This window comes from Fusarium phalaenopsidis (assembly GCF_050370095.1).
Source record: "Fusarium phalaenopsidis strain FUZ10S chromosome Unknown contig_32292, whole genome shotgun sequence".
In the NCBI taxonomy this organism is placed as follows: domain Eukaryota; kingdom Fungi; phylum Ascomycota; class Sordariomycetes; order Hypocreales; family Nectriaceae; genus Fusarium; species Fusarium phalaenopsidis.
In genome coordinates, this window is record NW_028145410.1 from 176,768 (window position 1) to 197,028 (window position 20,261).

Here is a 20,261-nt window from a genome sequence, read left to right on the forward strand (position 1 = left end):
ACAATGCGCGTAATACACGCGTGCAAGCGCACAGATTAAACCACAACGGAACCACAGCCTCAGTCCCTCAGCCACTCTTCTGTATGATAGCTCTGAGGGTGGTCACGTGCCTTCAATGGCCGGCCGGGTGATCTCCGGTTAGTAGGACGGACTAGTCCCAATTAGGAAGGTCACGTCGCGGCCCAAAAGGGAAGGAAGGAATTATCTCAAGATGATCAACACATGCAATACACACAGGTTCAAGGATAAACCCGACTTATCAACAGATCACGCCACGCTACGTGATAAATTACCCGACGGCTCTGTTTGTCAAGTGGCCTTAAGCCCTCACCACGCTTCTAACCTCATTCAATCCATGTATAGTTTCATCTGTGCACCTGGGAAGTTCTTCTGGGCCGGCCCATTGGCGCGTTGGTGTGTTACGTGAACCTCATCCGGCCCGTGACGGTCCGAGTCGCTCGACCCGCGGTCGCCGACCGCAGAGTCGGGCGTCATGTTAGCTTACTTCCATGGCGCTTCTTCGCATGTTCCACGAATGCTGTGCAGGCGGTCCATTCTAGACCTGCCACCCAGTCCCTGCCCATGTTTCCAGAACGATTGGGGAACAAGCTCAGATCAACGGTGGGGCCCCACAAACTGCGTTTGCTTCAGGCATATCGGAGTCAGGATTGCTTCATCCTTTGGCCAGCCGCATGATATAAATCTCTGCTCATCCTACTGGTGAACCTTTAGCCCAACCGTCGTCCTAAACGCACATTGTTGGCAGCCACTTGTATCTTCTTCAAACTGTTGGCCATCGTACTGATTCACTCGATCCGCATCACACGACTTTCTCATTCCCATTCTTTCTTCTCTTTCCCACTGACCTCGTCATCGTTTCCCCACCATCATAAGGCATTGGCGATAGCAGAGCCGTAACACAAGTCGAGATAAGGCCTCACCATGTCTTCTCCCAAACACAAGGCCGAGACCATTGCTGTGGAGGCCCGCACGGGTTCTGTCGCCCTGCACACCGCCGAGGACCTCGATCACGTCGAGGCACCCGTTACCTGGAAAGCCTACCTGCTTTGCGCCTTCGCGTCTTTCGGGGGTATCTTCTTTGGTTACGATATTGGCTACATCAACGGCGTGAATGGCTCCTCTATCTTCATTGAGGCTGTCGAAGGCCCCGGGGTCGACAAGCTCTCCGAGAGCCATAGCTCTCTCATCGTCTCGATCCTGTCCTGCGGCACTTTCTTCGGCGCTCTGATCGCCGGTGACATGGCCGACTTCATCGGCCGCAAGTGGACCATCATTTTCGGTTGCGTTATCTATATGATCGGGGTGGTAATCCAGATGATAACTAATCCGGCCTCTGCACTTGCCCCTATTGTGGCTGGCCGTCTTATTGCCGGTTTCGGCGTCGGTTTTGAGTCTGCTATTGTCATTCTCTATATGTCTGAGATTGTAAGTCGAACATGCGACTGTCCACGCGGCACTGCATGACAGTGATCATGATTGCACATGCTGACTTTCCTGTCCCGTTTTCAGTGTCCCCGCAAGGTCCGTGGTGCCCTCGTCGCGGGATACCAGTTCTGCATCACGATTGGGATCCTACTCGCTTCCTGTGTTGTTTACGCTACCCAAAACCGCGACGACACTGGCGTGTATCGAATCCCCATCGCGATCCAATTCCCATGGGCTTTGGTCCTGGGTGGCGGCCTCCTCTTTCTCCCAGATTCGCCTCGTTATTTCATCAAGAAGGGTCAAGTGCAGAACGCGATTTATGCTGTATCCCGCATCCGCGGGCAGCCCGAGGATTCCCACTACGTTCAGGCTGAACTTTCCGAGATCATCGCCAATGAAGAGTATGAACGAGCCCTTATCCCATCGACCACCTGGCTGGGAAGCTGGGCCAGCTGCTTCCGGGGTAGCCTTTTTGAGGCTAAGTCTAACCTGCGCCGAACGATCCTGGGTACCTCTTTGCAGATGATGCAACAATGGTGTGTTGTCCTACTTTCCACTAACAATGCCCACCATCCGCCCCCAACTAATCGGTCGGACGTTAACATGGTAATCAGGACCGGCGTCAACTTCATCTTTTACTACTCGACTCAGTTCCTTCAGTCTACTGGAGCTATCAGCAATTCGTTCTTGATCTCCCTAATCTTCACCCTTGTTAACGTCTGTTCTACCCCTATATCGTTCTGGACTGTTGAGAGATTTGGCCGCCGTTTCATTCTTATTGCCGGCGCATTCGGCATGCTCGTATGCCAATTCCTTGTCGCCATCGTCGGTGTCACTGTCGGCTTTAACAAGACACACCCGGATCCGGAGGTTCCCGACCATGCCATCGCCGATAACATCTCCGCCGTCAATGCACAAATCGCCTTTATCGCTATCTTTATCTTCTTCTTTGCTTCCACCTGGGGTCCTGGTGCGTGGGTCGTCATCGGGGAGATTTTCCCCTTGCCTATTCGTTCCCGCGGCGTTGGGCTCTCTACCGCTTCTAACTGGCTGTGGAATACTATCATTGCCGTTATCACACCTTTCATGGTTGGTGAAGATAAGGGAAACATGAAGTCCTCTGTCTTCTTTGTTTGGGGTGGCCTTTGTAGTTGCGCCTTTATCTACTCGTATTTCCTCGTCCCGGAGACCAAGGGTTTAACTCTTGAGCAGGTCGATCAGATGATGGAAGAGACTACACCTCGCACGTCGACCAAGTGGAAGCCAACTACCACATTTTCCAGCACTATTGGGGTCAATACGCTTGTCAAGAAGAACAGCGCTGATGTCGAGCGCAATGGCTCGGGGTTCTAGAGCATCAGCAAACAAACGCCACGGCTCCCACCGATTCCGTGAAACAGAACAAGTAAGGGGCTCGCCGCGTACCTGCCACGAACTTGGCTGCTCTTTAACCTCCGGGCCCAACAGCGAGATGTCAACCCGTGGTACGAGACAATGGCGCAGGATGCGGTGGGGCGAGAATGGCGTTTGAAGGTGGCGTGTAGATAGCAACAGTGCGGCACTGAACCCTAGGACATAGAAGTTTGGCTGTTCAAGTGACAAACAGATCAATACACAGAACCTTGGGGGTTTCAAGGTGCTCAGGACCAACAATATTTCCCTTTTCCTTCGAAACAGGTACATTGACAAGTACGCCAGCTCAAAGCTGGATCAAATGTTACATCATTGCTTCCGAGCTCGATAGTCTTAATCTGTCAGGTTGAGGGAATGCACGTATTGTCCAGGTTGACGATGAATGCAAATATCTCATCAGTCTTTACATGCAAGATTTCATTCACAACGTTTCTTGTTCTCGGCTCATTCAACAACTCAGCGCGGTCATTTAATTCCCGTCTGAGGTGCCGCCTGCGTGATCATCGATTCGTCGCTCCTCTTCATCCTACACGACATCTCTATGCCATATTCACGATCTTCGAGATGCCATGTATCAGTGTTCTTCAAGACACTTGCTGGCTGGCGATGGACTCTTGATCCGCTGGTTGAGCATCTTTGGAGGCTTGTTGAGTTCGCCCGTACGTCGTCTGCGAACTTGAGTCGCGATGCCAAAAGGTCGATACTTGTCGTGCAAGGCACCAGTTAGCTATCTACTTGAGCCAGGAGGGTAAATGGTTCAACACACTACATGACAACAGGGAAAAGCATCTCCAAGGTCGCCGCGAAACGATCAAACTGCCCCGCCAAGGTAGTCGCACTCTGCGCGGTGGCCTGGAACGAATATGTTATCGCTCGAGAAACACCAATCAAGCAGAGCATTGCGACACGTATTTCGGTGCTCCGCATCAAATACTTGAAGAGCCCGCCACGCAGCGCGATGACGGTGGATGTCCGATACGCGGAGCTGAAGTGTCTCAACAGCAGAGCGGCACTGATGCATTCCGCTGCCGCGATGCCGCCAAAGTAACCAATGTGCAAGCGGCCGATGAGGGTTATCATGTCGTCGGATGGGGATAACAGTAATCGGATACGGTAGTATAGAATGGCGAGCTTCAAGGCGGAGACGACCACAATAATTGCCCAGTAGCAGGCCTGAAACACAACTCGACTGCGAAAGTCAAGGATCTTGATGAGGATGAGATAGTTGTACAACGATAGGCCGGCTTCTTCTATCTATTTTGTGCCCGACACAGGGAGGCTTGGTCAGCAGGTCTTCTTCCTCTCGTGCACATGGGGCCGTGGACCGCCGTCTCAGTTGTCGTGCGACTCACCAGCCAGAAGAAATCACCAAAGGCAGAAGCAGCAAGCTTCCCCTCCAGTGCGTGGTTGGAGTAGAAGGCGTAGTAACACAGCCCATTGGCAAGGGCTCCGGCGGCCGAGACGGTGATGGGTACAAATACAATACGGGACCAGCCAATGATGCCGACGACCATAAAACCATGGACGACGTTGGCTAGTCCGATGGTGCTGAGGATGGCCCAACTGAGCTCGAAATATGCGGATGCTGATGGTGGAGAAGGACTCTCGGCCATGACGCCAGCTTCAAACGATTCCAGTGAGGAGAGACACAACGTGATTCATGGACCCGCAATGTGGTTTTAGGCATGTTTTACTGCCCTCCCCAGGCTTATCACGTGAAGGGATTTTGAAAGGGAGCGTGAATGGTGAATGTGACGAGTGCAGTGAGCAGAGCAAGCCACAGACATACCAGGCCGAGAGGAGTGGGAGATATCATCTTTGTCCCTCTTGGCAGTTCTCATCCTTGTGACATTTTGATCAAAGTTTGTTCGTTGGTGCTGCATGGAGCCTGCCACCCCTGCGGTTTGGCACTGACCTGGCAGAGGCTTTAACTACGGGCTAGCCAGTCGGGCCTTTGCATAGGAGAGGCTAGCAAAGCCTCTGGCGACCGACTGACTGGATTTCCCTCCACTCGACTGGCATCTACCCCGCAAAAGAAAAGCCACAGAAAGCCACAGAAAGCCACAGGGTGATTGCTTCTCCAGGAGACTGGGGGTGGGAAGCTGTGTCTGTATCGGACTTCAGCCCGTAACCGACTCAGTCATGTTGGAAGTGGAAGAGCCTGGACGGTCCGAAGCGGACCGGGGTTGGCAGATTCCTGCATGAGACTGTCGAGGACACAATGGAGACTCGCTGTGTCTCATGACTGTTAAGCCTCCTGCAGGTCGAGGCATAAACCAGCGTCCGTTCACTCTAAGGGGTTCACTCCTGTTAAGTTGGCAAAATCCTCCTCAAGCTTTCTGTGCCAAGCTACCTCGGCCACGCTTGATAAAATGCCTCATTTGCCTGGGAGGAATATATTAAGAAATGCTTGCTATTGAATGGGTTACACGTGTGCGGTGCCGGCGGGGTGGGTTTGTCCGCAAGTAAGCTTAAATGCTTCGGGGCGTTCCGTCGTCTCTTCTGCCCACACCTTAGATTACACCCCTTGTATTTCGGGGCGGATGCCATCTTTGATACTCCGTATATCGACCCGGTTATATATTTCACTCTTTTAAATTCTCTGTTTTTATTAAATCACCTTGCTTCCTCCGTGCATTACTTCTATATATAGAATTATCCCCCTTATTTATTAATACTTAACTTTTTATTATAGCTATTAAGAGATAAACTATTATTACTTCTCAACAGCACTCAGAGCACCCTGTGTTACTGTTCCGAAGGTGACTCAGAAGACTGGGAATACTCGACAAGAGCTATCCGTACTGCGCGATTGTGCTCGATCAACCAGCTGTCTCTTACCTCCTCGTCCGGCTAGCTGGAGGCGCCTCAATTGATTGGAAGCCTCTGGACCGTCTCGGGGATGTCGGAGCCGCCCACGGCGTTTTACCTTTTTTAGTCTGGACGAGTCGATCTGGCAAGGATTTCGAGGCCTCAATCAAACTATGCCGAAGATAGGCGCTAATGCGGTGCCCGAGTCACGCTAAAGATAACGTTGAGTCATGAGGGGAATGAGAGAAGAGGATGCCGAGGCGGCCGATCCCGACAACGCAACCCACAATACCGGGGCTGCGGTCCAGCTATAGTAATCGTGCAGATATTTGATGAATAAACATTCGCAAGTGTCCCGCTAAACTCAAGCTAGCAGACTGATATTCTCCTGATGAGCGCGTTGGATCGTCAGGGGCGCAGGGCCGGAGGAGCCATCGCTTCTTCACCCCTGCGACAGGACACTACGTCAGCGTCAGTTTAAAACTACGCTATGGGGCGTTACCAGACTGGAAGGGCGCACGGTTGTAAGAATAGTGGCAAAACGTCAATGGAGTGTGGCCAACCTTAATCGGACGGCAACACCAAGACCGCTACGAATGGCAGATGACCTGGACACCATCATCACCGCAGCCGCAGCCACCAGCACAGGCGGAACTATTCCTCATCAGACCCGCCCCCATCCACTTTCGATTCTGACGACAAGGTCCGTCGTAAGCTCCGAGGATGTGAAACCACCCATCAAGGTGCATTCTCAGTCAACCTCTCCAGCCACTCCGTTGACTACAGAGTTGTGGCGTTGGCGGCCTGAGTGTCTTGCAGTGCTCCTTCCCCCTTCTGACTAGGCTGCAGAGAAGGATGGAGGAAGGTTGGGAGAAGCATGCCGACGGATGGGGATCAGGCCGCTATTCGATGAAGGATATAAACCCGACGGCAAATTGCGCGCATGCCCACAGTCAAGCGGCATTCCCCACTACACACAACACACCTGCAAACCGAAGAGGGCCGATCCATTAACTTGGTCAGCCCGCAGCATCAGTTTGAATATGGATCAACACAGCAGCCGGGCTTGGGCCGATACAGCCGAGCTAGAGACAAACCAACCCGCCGACGGCAGGCTGAGAAGACGAACCAGGATGGCGTGTGACAAATGTCACTCCTCCCGGACTCGCTGTGACGGGTTGCATCCTTGGTAAGTGAAAAAAAAGAACCCCATCTCAAACCGCTTGGTGCTGTCCAAAATCCGCTAACTCTCAACGCGCTAGTTGTAGATGTGAAGGTGCGTTTCGTGCCACTATTTGCTGTTTGCGAACTTCACAGAGTCTCGGAATCGTCAAGACCTTGGAAAAGGTTGGATAGCTCTGACTTGCCTTATCGCCGTAGAATATGGCTACCCCTGCCAATACAACCGTCGGATCAAGAAGCGCGGTCGAGTTCGGCGATGTGGGACTGCGGATTCTGTCATTGCCGCCCAGATGTCAACCTTTACCAGACCCGGATATCAGAATGATCAACAATCCACGCCCTCATCGCCGAACCCTGCATCAGCACAGTTTTTGGATTCAGGCCAACACCAGCAGGAGGGTGATATTGGCGTCTTGCCGTCTTCGAGAAGACTGGGTGAGTCGCGGCGTGCACAGCATCCACAGCAACAAGACCCCGCTGCTTGCGGTCCCTCTTCACGAGAGGATCGCAGCATTGGTTACGGGCCCGGTAGAGTTCAACATGCTATAGTTTCGAGTTCTATCCACCCCTCTAATCAAGATGGCCCTTCCCCGGTAGAGTCGAATGGCTCACAACAGACACCTACTTCTTCGACAGGCTCCGCTAGCACAACTGGTGCCCTGCCATGTCTGAGTATCTTCAGCCCGAGCGAATTCGCCGTCGAAGCCAGCGTTGACCGAAATTTGACTCCGCAGCGAGCCTCTGCAGTTTTTGAGTGTCGATATTCATGTCTATATCCTCTGCTCCCATTCTTCAGCCATACCTTTCCTGCATCATTGGCATGCGACCTATTCGATGTCTACCTTCTGGATCACAGAACGTCGCTCTCTCGCAGCACATCGCCGTGCATCATCACACGTATTTTCCGCAAAAAGTCTCTACTGCATCCGACTAACCCGCGGCAAACGTCGCCAGCCCTGTTAGCCACAATCCTCTGGTGCTGTGCCCAAACTGCGGACCTCGCCACGCTGCTGGTCCCAGGGTCTAGGTCGATGCTCACGGATTTCCTCTACGAGTTGGCAGTATCGTTGATAAGTTGTCGAGACCCAGATGGATGGCGGCGGACACACGGTAGGGCCTTTCCTCTCCAGAAACACCAGTCCGGGTTGGCTGATATTGATAGGCGGATGGCGAGTTGAGAGCGAACAAGTACACCACTACGGTCCAAGTACCATGGCTGTCCCCAACGCGGCGGGGAGCAGCGAACAGGCCAGCTCCATTGACGATGTCCTTACATTCCTTCTGCTCTGCATCGGGGTCTCAGCTGGAGACTTCAAGTCCGATTGCCAAAAGTGGTGGAGCAAAGCGACAAGGCTCGCCATGTCACTACAACTGAATGTTGAAGACATGGAAAACGGCAACGATTCTCTCGACCCGACCCGAGAATACCAGTCTCCGCCTTGGTTGATTGGCTTGCAAGCTCGAGAGGAGAGGCGGCGAGTCTTCTGGTACCTGTATTCAATCGATCGCCACCTTGCTCTCTCTTCCAACCAAACACTACAAATATCCGACTCCATGTGTGAAGTTTACAGCAAGTACTCTTCGGCAGTACCTCTCTCTGATACTTACCATGCTAACCATCAGACCAGCTCCTCTTCCTGATAATGTATGGGAGAATCTCGACGACATCCCTTACGATATGCTGCCACCCCGGTGCATGGGTCCCCCGACAACCATTTCTGGAGCTGGTTATTTCCAGTATTTCCTTCCGTTGATGGCCATACTCGGCGACATAATCGTGCTGCGGCACGCACGACATCACCCCCGGCTTGCCAAGTTGAACAATGCACTCGCCCCGTTGGCTATTGTAGACACGATCGCCGAGTGCGAAGAAAGCGTCAAACGCCTTGCTCAAGAGGTTGGAGGTCGCGATACAACGCTGGGAACGCTACGGGATACCGACAACCTCGGTGCCGGCCAACAATCTACCCAAACACAGGAGGATGGGCGATATAGCAGTGGTACTCCAGCAGCCGACGCCGCCGCGCAATGGTCTGAGCTGAGACTGGCACTGGCATACAGCACACACATCCTCCACGTCCTGCGTGTGTTACTCTATGGCAAATGGGATGCGATCAGCATGCTGGATAACGATGATGGTTGGATCACGACCCCTTCATTCATGGAATGCGCTTCGCCTGCTGTAGATGCTTCAGCGGCTTTGTCAGAGATCCTCAGGCTAGACCCAGAGTTGACATTTATGCCGTGTCTGTTTGGAGTCTATCTTCTTCACGGCAGCCTGATTCTCTTACTGTTCGCTGACCGCATGCCACAACTGGGGCGGAATCAGAGTGTCGAACAGGCATGCGAGAATATCATAAGAGCGCATGAGGTTTGTGTCTTGACGCTGAACACAGAGTTCCAGGTATTTGCTAAGCGCGGTCGGTCCTAGACATTGCAGTAGTTACTGACCCGAAGACCTTTAGAGAAACCTTCGTCGTGTGTTTCGTTTGACATTATACAGCGTGCAAGGGGCAAATGCGTCCGGATGGGAGGAGTTTAAACAAGCTAGACGACAGATTCTATCTCTTTACCGCTGGACCAAGGGTGCCAGAGGCCTTCGTATATAGGTTCTCATTTCAATGGTGTTTGGAGAGAAGAAAGATATAAGACGAGCTCCTGGTTAGGGACGAAGTGCAATGGCAAGGAAATACAGCAACACATTGGTCAAGCTCCACTTCATTCTTGACCAAAGTTTGTAAACACAAATACAGGACATTGGATCAAGCATCTCTCAGTATTGGATTTATCTTAGAATTTTATAGCTAATAAAGCTTACTTAGTTAAATCGCCTTAGGGCTTACCCTACCATAAGTCGACAGGTAATTAATAAAATTCAATCGCTATCTTCCTCCCTAGATCTCTTAATAGCAATTTAACATGTTCTTCTATTATGACCGGCCTTGCCGTATATTCTACAATGGCCTTCCTCCGGTGGCGCCGACTCTCCTCGGCCACCACTTCTCGACATCATCGGAGCTCCAGGCCAGGGAAACGGGCTATCCCGAGCTTGGGAGCATCGAATGCTGGCAGAAAACTCAAGATGTGGGGAAGAAAACCCTGTCAGTTCGTGCAAGTTGTTGTGAGTTAACTATCCTCTCGGGCCGATGCGGGCCGACAAATGCTCTCCAGCACGCCCGGGTCGAGTCGCGGACAAAGCTTGAAGCCACAGCTGGAATTGCAACTGGTATCGGACCACACGGGCCCCTTTCGTGACGTCCATGATGCACGGTTCATCAGCGGCGGTTAGCAGAAGACTTCCCCACAATCTCTGTTCCTAAAGAGGAAGGTCTTTGGTCTCTGAAGCCCCGTGGGGAAATAAGCTTATGGCATTTCCCCGAACTAATGCTGGAAGACGAGAATTGATACTCACGGACTAAACATCACCTCATGGCCGTGCAAAGTATGTTCTCCGACTTCCCCGGATTAAAACCTTCCTGTTTGAGCTTGAATCACCCCCCCTGAAAAATTATCCCATTGGACCGCCCGATTGAGGCATCCATTGTGATTCTATGGCTCCCTTCATGTGAATACGAGACGTCGTAAGAAGCTGAGCAATGAACCACCTGGGCTGTACTGAGTGCATCAAGACCATCTATAAATCTTTGCAAGCGCTCCTTTCTCAAACCAAATGTTCGAGCCACCGTCTCAGCAACTCGACTCTCCACTGCTTTCACAATGGCTCTTTTTAGTTCGGTTCTCCTGACTGTACTTGCAGTATGCAAAGCGCAAGCTGCCCTTGATGTTATTCCTGGAGCAACTTGGACCGCCGTACGTGTTTTCTGCAGATGCTCTTAAGCATGCTGATCCATGTTTAACCACTAACCTTGACAGATCGACACCGGGAAGCCCGTTCAAGCTCATGGCGCTGGTATCATGTAAGTTAAATAGACCTCACCATTTATCTCATCTTCTGGTAAACTAACTTAACTTCAGCGAAGTCGAAGGAACCTACTACATGATAGGAGAGGACAAAACAGACGGCGCTCTCTTTCAGAACGTGAACTGTTATTCGTCCAAGGACTTGGTTGAATGGACCTACGAAGGCGCTCTCCTCTCCCGAACGGACGAGGACGGAGATCTGGGCCCAAACCGCATTGTCGAGAGACCTAAGGTTCTTTACAATGACAACACCGGCAAGTATGTCATGTACTTCCATGCCGACACTCCCCCCGATTACAAAACCGCTCGCGTGGGCGTCGCTACCAGTGACACCGTGTGCGGCAAGTACACCTACCATCGTAGCTTTAGGCCTCTTGACCGTGAAAGCCGAGACATGGGCCTTTTCAAAGATAATGACGGGTCTGCATATCTTTTGACTGAAGATGTAAGGACGACCCTGCCTATGTGTACTCGATGGATGGTGACCGACTAATGGGGAACAGCGCTCGTATGGCACTCGCATCATGGCCTTGTCGGACGATTACCTCAACGTCACCGAAATCACCTTTGGATTCGCGGGTTATTGGGCTGAATCTCCAGCCATGCTGAAGAAGGACGGGCATTACTTCATCTTCGGCTCTCACCTGACGGGCTGGGACGCAAACGACAACGTAAGAGAACACTAAACGCATTCCTCTCATCCTAAATTCGTCAAATAGTATTAACCCCTCTTTTCTTTCTACTTAACAGACGTATAGCTACGCAAAATCTCTCTCTGGCCCCTGGTCTGACTGGACAACCTTCGCACCCGTTGGTACAAAGACTCACCATAGTCAAGTCAGTTACATCCAGCCCCTTGGTACCAGCAACACGATTTACATGGGCGACCGTTGGCATGGCGGTGACCTTGCTTCGAGCACCTATGTCTGGCTACCCCTTACCTTTGATGGCACCAAGGTCACTCTTGAATGGCGCGATAGCTGGAGGCCTGATGTTTCCAAAGGCACCTGGTCAGAGCGCCTTGGAGAAACCAGCTTGGAAGGTGAAGCCGCAGGCCTTGAGAACGGCGCCGTCGCCATCTGGTGCAGTGAGTGCAGTGGAGGACAGTCTGCAGGATATATCGGGGGTGACAAGGGAGGAACTGTCACATTCAAGGATGTGCAGAGCTCTTCTGCTGGCCGCAAGACCATTACCATCAAGTTTGGTAATGGAACCTGGGAAACGCGATTCGCAAACGTTACGGTTAATGGGAAGTCTCAGACTTTGGCATTCAAATCGACGAAGCTGCGCTGGTGGGAAGCAGGTAGCGCTTCGCTCCACTGCGACTTGAAGAAGGGATCAAACACTATTGTGATCTCGACGGAGGATAAAAGTTGGGGTCCGGATGTAGATCGGCTCTTGGTGCCGACTGACTAGGGGACTGGAATGGCCTTAAGGCCACTTTCCCTGGGGAGATGGTTTCCTTCAGCCCTCTGGCACGTCAGCAGAGGACTATTGGGCTAAATATTAGTACACGGTCAATCTTTGTACTAGGAATAAATTTCTCCATTTCTCCAGTCATGTTTCGCAGTGGAGGACTCTAAGGTGTCCAGCTTCAATGAAAGACAAGGAATTGACATAAATTGGAAAGAAGTACCCAACTTATGGCTGAGACCGTATGGTTCGATCTTCTGGCTCAGTTAACCCATCAAGGGCCGGGCTTCAACTATAATAAAGAACACATTGTCAACATATCATAGCATCATGACCCAATGCTAACACAGTGGCCTTTTTTTTACCTTCTGCTGCCCGCAGGACCGTATGGTTCGAATTCGACAATACAAACTCCTGGTTTGTCAAATGTGATTGAAGTGGCTTTGCTATCCTTTTTGTCTTGCTTCTCTGGTGATTAGAGCAACACTTCATGGCCTATTTGCTTTATCCCATTAACTCTTAGTTTTGGCCTATATGCCACAATTCTTATTCCAATATACTTTTTCGCACTCTACTAGACTTTAATTTTAAAATTACAGTCAACACTAGATAGGCCATACGTGTGACTGACTCGGCCGTACGTGATCTCACAGTCGCACGACAAGCACAATGGGCGAACGACCTCGTAGCCACATTGGTTGAATTCCACCATACATCTATGTGATATCGGAGTGCCCCGCCGTCTGACAGTCTTGCATCGCAACGAAGCAAACTATGGTGGTAAAGAGATCAAAATGCTTCTTCCCAGCTTTGACGCAGTAGACGTACTCAGGGGGGATCTCTGGGGGTGCCATTCTATTTGAAGAGAGACGTTGAGAAAATGGAAGCAAAAAAAAGAACCAAACTGATGTTGGGAACGAAATTTAATGTTTTATAAACCATAATAATGTTGCCCTTTGCTATGGTGGATAATGATCACTAGACTCTCCTGAGCATGAGATCGCCGCGCTAGTCCGCTGCTGACCCGGCGCGAGGAATACTGCGCTAGCTTAAGAGTGGGGAAGGGCCCAAAAGATAACTGACAGGGGGGTTTTGCAACAGTGTTCCCTATCGGCCTCCGTACTCAAGGGCCTTCCCCCAGCTAGCCCTGCGCAATTGTCACATCCATCCCACATTTACTGATGGCTGACCTTCTAGGGTTACCCTCCTCTTTTGATACCGATGCATTGTCTCTCTGTTTCAAAGGGGTCATAGGACGCTCTAGTAGTCCAGATAGCCTACCCTCGAGACTTGAAACCAGTGTCCTAATCTCCCCAGCTGGTCCAACAAAGCCGTCACGTCCCAATACCCACACCGAGCTCAGGATAATTAACAACCTTGTTCCTCATCGGTTGGTCGCCGAAGTCCAAGCGGCCGAAAGGCGAGGAGTGCTTGACCCTTGGCACATTGTGAGGGTATCTTCAGTCCACCAGCACCTCATCTCGAGATGTCATGTGTTTTATCTTAACCAAAAACGATTGTCATGCCCATATCGCCACTCACCCTCCTCCAGAGATGACCGCCCCTTCTCATCCATGTCATCATCATCGCCCCTTCTTCATGTTGCATCATCTCAGCCTTGTCCGCGCGTCTCCAAACCTCTTGAACGATACGCCATGCCCTTTCGATATTCAGCATGCCTTGTCGGCGGCCGATCGTAACGAATGCTTGTCGGGCGAGTTCTCGGTCTCCCAGACTTGTCGCCTCACATGCCGCAACGAACAGTGGCCATAGGAGCGCCCCCATGGGACCGGAATTGCTCACTACTCCCACGCAATGGGTCAAGCTAACGTGCGTATGGCGTTGGACCAGTGGGTGCTCGCGAGAGTAGCTGTGGATTTCGCGATACAGCCACACGAAAGCTGAGTGGTAATAGGCCAATGCGTTGTTGAGGATGCTCTGGACGTGAGCCCTCTCCGCCGCCTTGTCCGCAGATAGATCCTGTGGATCCTGTGTGGATGTTGTGTCAAGTGGCAAAATAGGGTGCCACTCCTTTAGGGCAGTTTCAATAGCCGAGGCGGTAGTCTCGAACTCGGTCCGCAAAACGAACACGGTGGAGAGCTCTCCATATCTGACAGCGACGTCGAGCTGGTCCTTGAGGGCGAGAAGGTAGAGGAGACGGTGGATGATGGGCCAGAGGGAGGTAGCCATGCCAAGAAGGGTGTCGACGCTTCCGAGAGGAGACGAAGCTCCGCGCGAGTCCAGAGGAGGGGGCGGGGCAAGGTATCTAGACCTAGGAGCGGTCGATAGGGGTGCTGTACCGAATGAAAGTGCTGTAATCACGTCGAAGTATTGGAATATCTGGGAATATGTTAGTGGTAGTTTAGAGGAAGATAGAGGATCAACTTACCCGCTCCAAGAAGACTCTGGTTGGGTCGGTGGTAGCTTGATTGTTGCCCATGATTGATATGGCGCCTTTGAGGTGGCTATCCACGATATTCGAATGGTTTTTCTGAACCAACTGCAAAACTATCAGCGCCTACCTCGAACTCGAAAAACACTTCACCCACTACGTCGTAGTAGACTAGCAGCATAACTGCAGCCAGGAGTTCGTTGGGATTGGTATCCTCTCCCTTCTCAATCAAATTCGCCAGCCCTTGAATAGACTCGTTATGGAAGTAGACACTCTTCTCTTCATTCTCAACGCCCCTGTTCTCCAAGTGCGCGCTAGCCAGGGCATACACTGCATTTAGAACTACTTGGCTGTAGTGGCATAAGGGAAGGATCAGCTGCTGAAACGGGTTGCCGCACTCCTCCTGCAAAACGATGAGATGGGAGAGCACGTTGCAAAAGTGGTCGACAAGAGCGCGTCTGTTGGTGCGCTCTGAGAACTCGGTAAATGCCGGCGAGCAGAACTCGAATCGTGGAGAGGGAACCGAGACAGGCGCATTGAGGGATAGCGACGGGGTTCGAGGGCTTTGGAGGATTGCATTCGCCAAAGCCAGTGAGTCTTGCCAAGCACTTTCCTTGGCGTCATCGTCTTGGTTGGAGACAATGGTCTCGTCAAGGCTCGGGAATTCGAAGTCGATCGAGTCAATCCGGGATACGATGGGCAGATCGGTCGGGCTCCGGGTCAGGAGGCTACTTATAGGGCTGCTCATCTGCTTGCCCGAGAGAGGGTTCTGCTCCGTAATGATCGGCGCCGCATCGAATGGTGTATCACTTCCTCGTCTCTCTTGCTTCCATTGCGGAATGAGAGCGGTATCATCAGGTGACTGAAGGGTTCTGTCTGAGTCGGAGGACGAGGAGTTGGCGTCGAGCGGGAGGGTTGCGATGGATCCACGCTTGCGCCTTTGCCGAGGTTTGATGGGCTCGTATCGACACTCCCAGCCGTGCTTCTGGCAGAGGGCGCACTGGGGATGGGTTTCGTCGCATTTCTTCCTCTATAACGAGCGTGTTAGGACCGATTGCGAAGGCTGGAGCCGTGGTTGTGGTATACCTTTTCCTTGCTGCGGAGGGCGTGTTGGCGACATCATGGACAGCAGATGGTGGAGGGACTTACCAGGAACAACATCCTGAAATGGAGATAAATTCCAACGGTCAGTGCAGGTTCTTGAACGGTCGAAAACTTCAGGAAATCACGGGCAAACTAAACTGAAGAGCAAGGGGGTTTAAAGGTCAAATTCTGCGTCGCAAACGTCCCGGAAAACGTACCTGCGCGGGAGCGCTTCTTGGGGATCTTTGGTGGTGCAAGTCTCGTGTACAGTAACATGATGCGGTTTGCGATGTCCGAGGCTAGTTAATTACTCATTACCCATCCATCCGCTCATTCAATCATTCTTAATTGTACCAGCCAGAGAACCTGATCTGGGCCCTAGGACGACGTTTTGGATGACGATGGGGTGGGTGCGTTCGTTGTGGGGTAATCTGGCTGAAAGGGAAAATCTGGGAGTGCAACTCCAGGATGCGAAGTCGAAGGACGTGAGAGCTGGATATGTGGATCACTTTCGAGGAGATGGAAGTTGGGATTTGGGTAAAACAGGAGGGAAATCGAACGGGGAGCCTGGTGAAAAATGGAAATGAAAAAATGATCAGATGGATGGACCCCTTGCGCGCTGGGGGTGTTATGGCTCGGTTCTCTTGGGTCCTTTCCGTGCAGAGCATAGTGACATTGAGTCGCTAGCGTATTCGTCCCGTGCTAGGCAGAAATTGCCCGAACTCCTTTGGATGCACAGTACGATCCGTGACGGGTGGCTCTCACGCAGACCGGTGGTGAGACCTGGCTCGGCTCCGACATCCCCGAGGCATGTTGAGTGCTCCTGGCCCCTCTCCCTTCCAACATGCTTTGGTCACTGGCCCCACATTTACACCTTTTGCCTAACCTAACCTAACCACCACAATTGATCTACTGAGAAATTGTTTTCTCAGAGCCTCACCTTCCCTTGCTATCTCTTAATCCTTGTCATGTATCGATCGCTACTGGTTATTTCGCTTGAACAATCGGCATAGTGAAGTACCAGGCCATAGTGTCAGCCCAAGACCCAAAGATCATCGAGGGCGAGCTGACCATCTGGAGTACCAAATCATCAGGCCCTGTTCAAGAACTTGGGGAATATTTCCCCTCGCTGGAGGAAGTGAAAAGTAACTGTATTATCACAGGCGGGTCAGCGAAGCTAACGACCGAACGCTTGGATGTCTTGCTTGTCGGGGCTATGATAACATATCGCACCCGACTTGATAACTTCTATCTGGATGTGTTGCATGAGATGAATGGGACTTCTCGATAGACACGTGTGGAGATATCAAGAAGCGGCGGGCAAGCAAAAGAAACTTGAAATATAGCTTCTGGGCCAATGTATAGCATATATTTATCGGCGATCATGATCAACACCCCGGGCCGCCGAGCCATGGTTTGAGATGCAACCCCGTACCGAGTATCTTGTCGGTTGAAGTATTAACTATACAAGTGGTAGAGTCTACTCAGAGGGTGACTCTATAGATCTTTCCAGGCTCCGTATCCACAGCCTTGACTTCTTTTCCATCCACTTTGAAGGCCTTGCCGTCAGACACACGCACCGCCAGCCTTCCACCCCGTGTCGACTTGATCTTGGCCTCTGACAGCATCCCATCGTCCCAGCTCAGGTCGACGACAAACCCGCCGCGTGCAACAAGCCCTTTGACCGACCCGGCGGGGAGATCGCTGCCTAGGGCCGGAAGGAGGTGTACCACTCCAGCATGACTCTGCACAAGCCATTCAGCAACTACCGCAACGAGGCCGAAGTTGCTGTCAATTTGAAAAGTCCAGTCATTGCCCTCAATTCTATGAAGCAAATTGTTCATTGGGTGATACCGGAGCAATGTTCTGGTTTGGTCCAAGCTTGCGTCGCCATCGAGCAGACGAGCGAAGCACGCCGCTGTCCAAGCTCTCGACCACCCGGTGCCTGCACCGCCAGCATCAAGGCGACGCTGGATCGATACCCTAGCAGCTTCAGACAGCGTTTTGTTGAGAAGGGGGCTCATGGCGCTCCCGGGGAAAAGGTCCCAGAGATGCGATATATGACGATGATTCTCTTCTTTTTCAGCATAGTCATTTCGCCATTCCTGGACTTGGCCGTGGCGGCCAATAGCAGTTGGCCGAAGCCCAGAACGGAAATCCAGCGCTTTGGTGACCATTTTGTTGTCATCCCCGGATATTCCCAAAGCTGAAGCGATCTCAACATAATTGGTGAAGAAATCGTAGAGCAAGGAATTATCCATGGTTGGTGATATGTCGATCGCCCCTTCCAATCCTTCCTCAGCCATGTCTCTGGGGATGTAGAAGAAGTTCTCGGGGGAGATGGAAGGGCCAGTCGAATGGTAGCCCTCATATTCGAAAATGTAGCAGTTAAAGAATGCAGCAGCATCTTCGAATAAAGGCCAGGCGGTATTTCTCAGAAATTCCTTGTCACCGGTGAAGCGGTAATGTTCCATCATGTGGCTCGTCAACCAGAGATTGCTCATGGGCCACATGGTCCACCTGATGCCATGGTCATGTGGTGCAGAGTCACCCCAGAGATCGAGATTGTGGTGAGAAACGTAGCCAGGGCAGCCATACATGCGCTTGGCAACATCCTTACCGCGTTGACGACTGCGTTCGAGTAGGTCCCAGAGTGGCGGAAGCGTCTCGACAAGGTTGGTTGTTTCTGCGAGCCAGTAGTTCATCTCGGTATTGATGTTGACAGTGAACTTGCTTCCCCTGCCCCTAGTGTTAGCCCTTGCTTTATCACAATATTCGGCTGACAAACCATGCCGGCTGGTAGTTATCATTCCAGAGTCCTTGCAGATTTGCCGGAACACCGAGCCCGGGGCCACCGGTATCACGAGAGGAAGATATCAGCAGGTGACGGCCGAAATTAAACATCAGGGTGATGAATTCGTTGTCCGCGCGCGGATCATCCTGGTATTTGGAGACTCGCCGATCGGTGCGTAAACGACCTGCCTCACCACTAGACCCGAGGTCAAGTGTGAACCGATTCATCAAGTTACTGTGATCTTCCTTCGCTTGGGCCTGAAGCTTGTTGAAACCAGCTGAGGCGGCGGCACTCAACTTTCTGTTGACCTCGGCTTTATATTTTGACTCGCTGTCCCACTGGAACTCTGTCTCCGCATCGTAGAACAAGTCCACTCTGCTAGCTCCGGTGACCTCAAGGGACTTCCCATCGTTCGAAGTCGCAACATCTTTCTATGTCAGTACCTCCCTTACTTGTTTGCCACGGGCTCTCGTACTCACCCCCGTCTGACTGGACACGCACAGCAGAAGAAAAGGCAATCGATCCAGCATCGGATCCTCCAACATCAAGTACTATGGTGTTCGGATTTGTAGAAGCCGAATGGTTGACTATGCCCCGATCGCGGGACAAGCTGACCTTGACACCCAGCTTACCCGCCTCGCTGGCTGTTAGCCTAACGGCAATAACACCCACCGGAAAATTGGCAACATATTCACGCCTGATGACACTTTTGTTAGAACCCAAAAGCATGCCAGTAGTCTTCGACTTACCTATAAGTGACCCCTTCATAATCATAGCTCACACCCATGGTTCCCTCAGCGGTGTCCAACCACCGAGTATAGTTTGACCAGTCTTGCTCATAGTGACCAAAATCAAGATATAGAGTATTTGTGACGCTGTAAGATCGCGAAACGTCCGGAGAGCAGGACATATGGTCGATGACTAGGTCATTTGCTTTCGTGAGCTGGCCCTTTTTCAGATAGTCGCGGACTTTGGGAAAAGCATCGAGAGAGTCAGGGTTGATACGGTCCTGAAAAGGCCCACTCCATACAGAATTCTCGTTGAGGATGATCTTTTCCGAGGGGGAACCAAATACCAAAGCCCCCAGCCTGCCGTTTCCTATGGGTAGAGCAGAGTTGAAATCCCACCCCGGCCAGTCATACCAGAGGTGACGTGTTCCCACATATTGTGGTGGCTGGCACAGTGCCAAACCGGCGATTGCAATTAGAGTTGCAAAGGAAAGGTGCATTTGAGACGTCGGCGGTTCGAAGGTCTAGATGTTTGGTTTGGATATGAGTCAAGAGGGGTTGTCTCAATTGTTTATATAAGTTACTGATTTCTGCCCGCCACGGGTCTGAATTTCAAACTGGGATACACAAGCCACACTTAATCCACCCGAAGGGATAAATACCCGACGGGAGACCTAGATTCCGGCACGGGCAATTAACGGTGCTCATCGTTACCATTACATCATCCACACACGTCGGTAATGGCTTGTTGGTCCTTGACGTTACGGAACACATCACGTAACGTAGAACTCCAAGCCTGAATTCAGGCGCTTACTCCGCTTACTTTAGGGTGTGAAGACCTCTGTGCGTGCTAGAGCTATCCCCAGTTTGAGTATTGTCGAATGCTTGCAGAACCCAAGATGCGGGGACAAAAGCCTCGCGCTCATTAGGCTGCGTACGCTAATAACCACTTGGTCCGGTTCGGGCCGACAGCTCTGTTCAAGCTCGGCTAGATTGAGTTGTGACCACATCTTGAAATGCAATGAATAGAGGACCACTCGACATACCCTCGTGACCCCCATGAGGCATGGCTCATCAG

The 20,261-nt window shown here is 51.7% G+C and overlaps 6 protein-coding genes across 6 annotated transcripts; 3 read left to right on the forward strand and 3 right to left on the reverse strand.

Annotated features, from left to right (window-relative positions):
- Positions 1–942: 942 nt before the first annotated feature.
- LRP88_04380 (sugar porter family MFS transporter) lies at positions 943–2,799 on the forward strand (the record flags this gene model as incomplete). Its single annotated transcript, XM_083240954.1, has 3 exons — positions 943–1,446; positions 1,531–1,982; positions 2,061–2,799. The coding sequence occupies 3 exons, from the start codon at positions 943–945 to the stop codon at positions 2,797–2,799; spliced, it is 1,695 nt and encodes a 564-aa protein (XP_083102102.1).
- An 825-nt stretch (positions 2,800–3,624) lies between these two features.
- Positions 3,625–4,472, reverse strand: LRP88_04381 (uncharacterized protein; the record flags this gene model as incomplete). The annotated part of the gene is made up of 2 exons (XM_083240955.1): positions 3,625–4,113; positions 4,212–4,472. 2 exons carry the CDS (start codon positions 4,470–4,472, stop codon positions 3,625–3,627), a joined length of 750 nt encoding a protein of 249 aa, XP_083102103.1.
- A 3,592-nt stretch (positions 4,473–8,064) lies between these two features.
- LRP88_04382 (fungal specific transcription factor domain-containing protein) lies at positions 8,065–9,283 on the forward strand (the record flags this gene model as incomplete). Its single annotated transcript, XM_083240956.1, has 2 exons — positions 8,065–8,410; positions 8,481–9,283. 2 exons carry the CDS (start codon positions 8,065–8,067, stop codon positions 9,281–9,283), a joined length of 1,149 nt encoding a protein of 382 aa, XP_083102104.1.
- Positions 9,284–10,569: 1,286 nt separating this feature from the next.
- Positions 10,570–12,189, forward strand: LRP88_04383 (glycoside hydrolase family 43 protein; the record flags this gene model as incomplete). Its single annotated transcript, XM_083240957.1, has 5 exons — positions 10,570–10,662; positions 10,726–10,769; positions 10,828–11,218; positions 11,277–11,444; positions 11,524–12,189. The coding sequence occupies 5 exons, from the start codon at positions 10,570–10,572 to the stop codon at positions 12,187–12,189; spliced, it is 1,362 nt and encodes a 453-aa protein (XP_083102105.1).
- Positions 12,190–13,689: 1,500 nt separating this feature from the next.
- On the reverse strand, positions 13,690–15,739 carry LRP88_04384 (Zn(II)2Cys6 transcription factor; the record flags this gene model as incomplete). Its single annotated transcript, XM_083240958.1, has 4 exons — positions 13,690–14,526; positions 14,576–14,640; positions 14,696–15,608; positions 15,728–15,739. 4 exons carry the CDS (start codon positions 15,737–15,739, stop codon positions 13,690–13,692), a joined length of 1,827 nt encoding a protein of 608 aa, XP_083102106.1.
- A 1,406-nt stretch (positions 15,740–17,145) lies between these two features.
- On the reverse strand, positions 17,146–19,683 carry LRP88_04385 (alpha-L-fucosidase; the record flags this gene model as incomplete). Its single annotated transcript, XM_083240959.1, has 4 exons — positions 17,146–18,400; positions 18,450–18,882; positions 18,935–19,152; positions 19,205–19,683. The coding sequence occupies 4 exons, from the start codon at positions 19,681–19,683 to the stop codon at positions 17,146–17,148; spliced, it is 2,385 nt and encodes a 794-aa protein (XP_083102107.1).
- Positions 19,684–20,261: the final 578 nt, after the last annotated feature.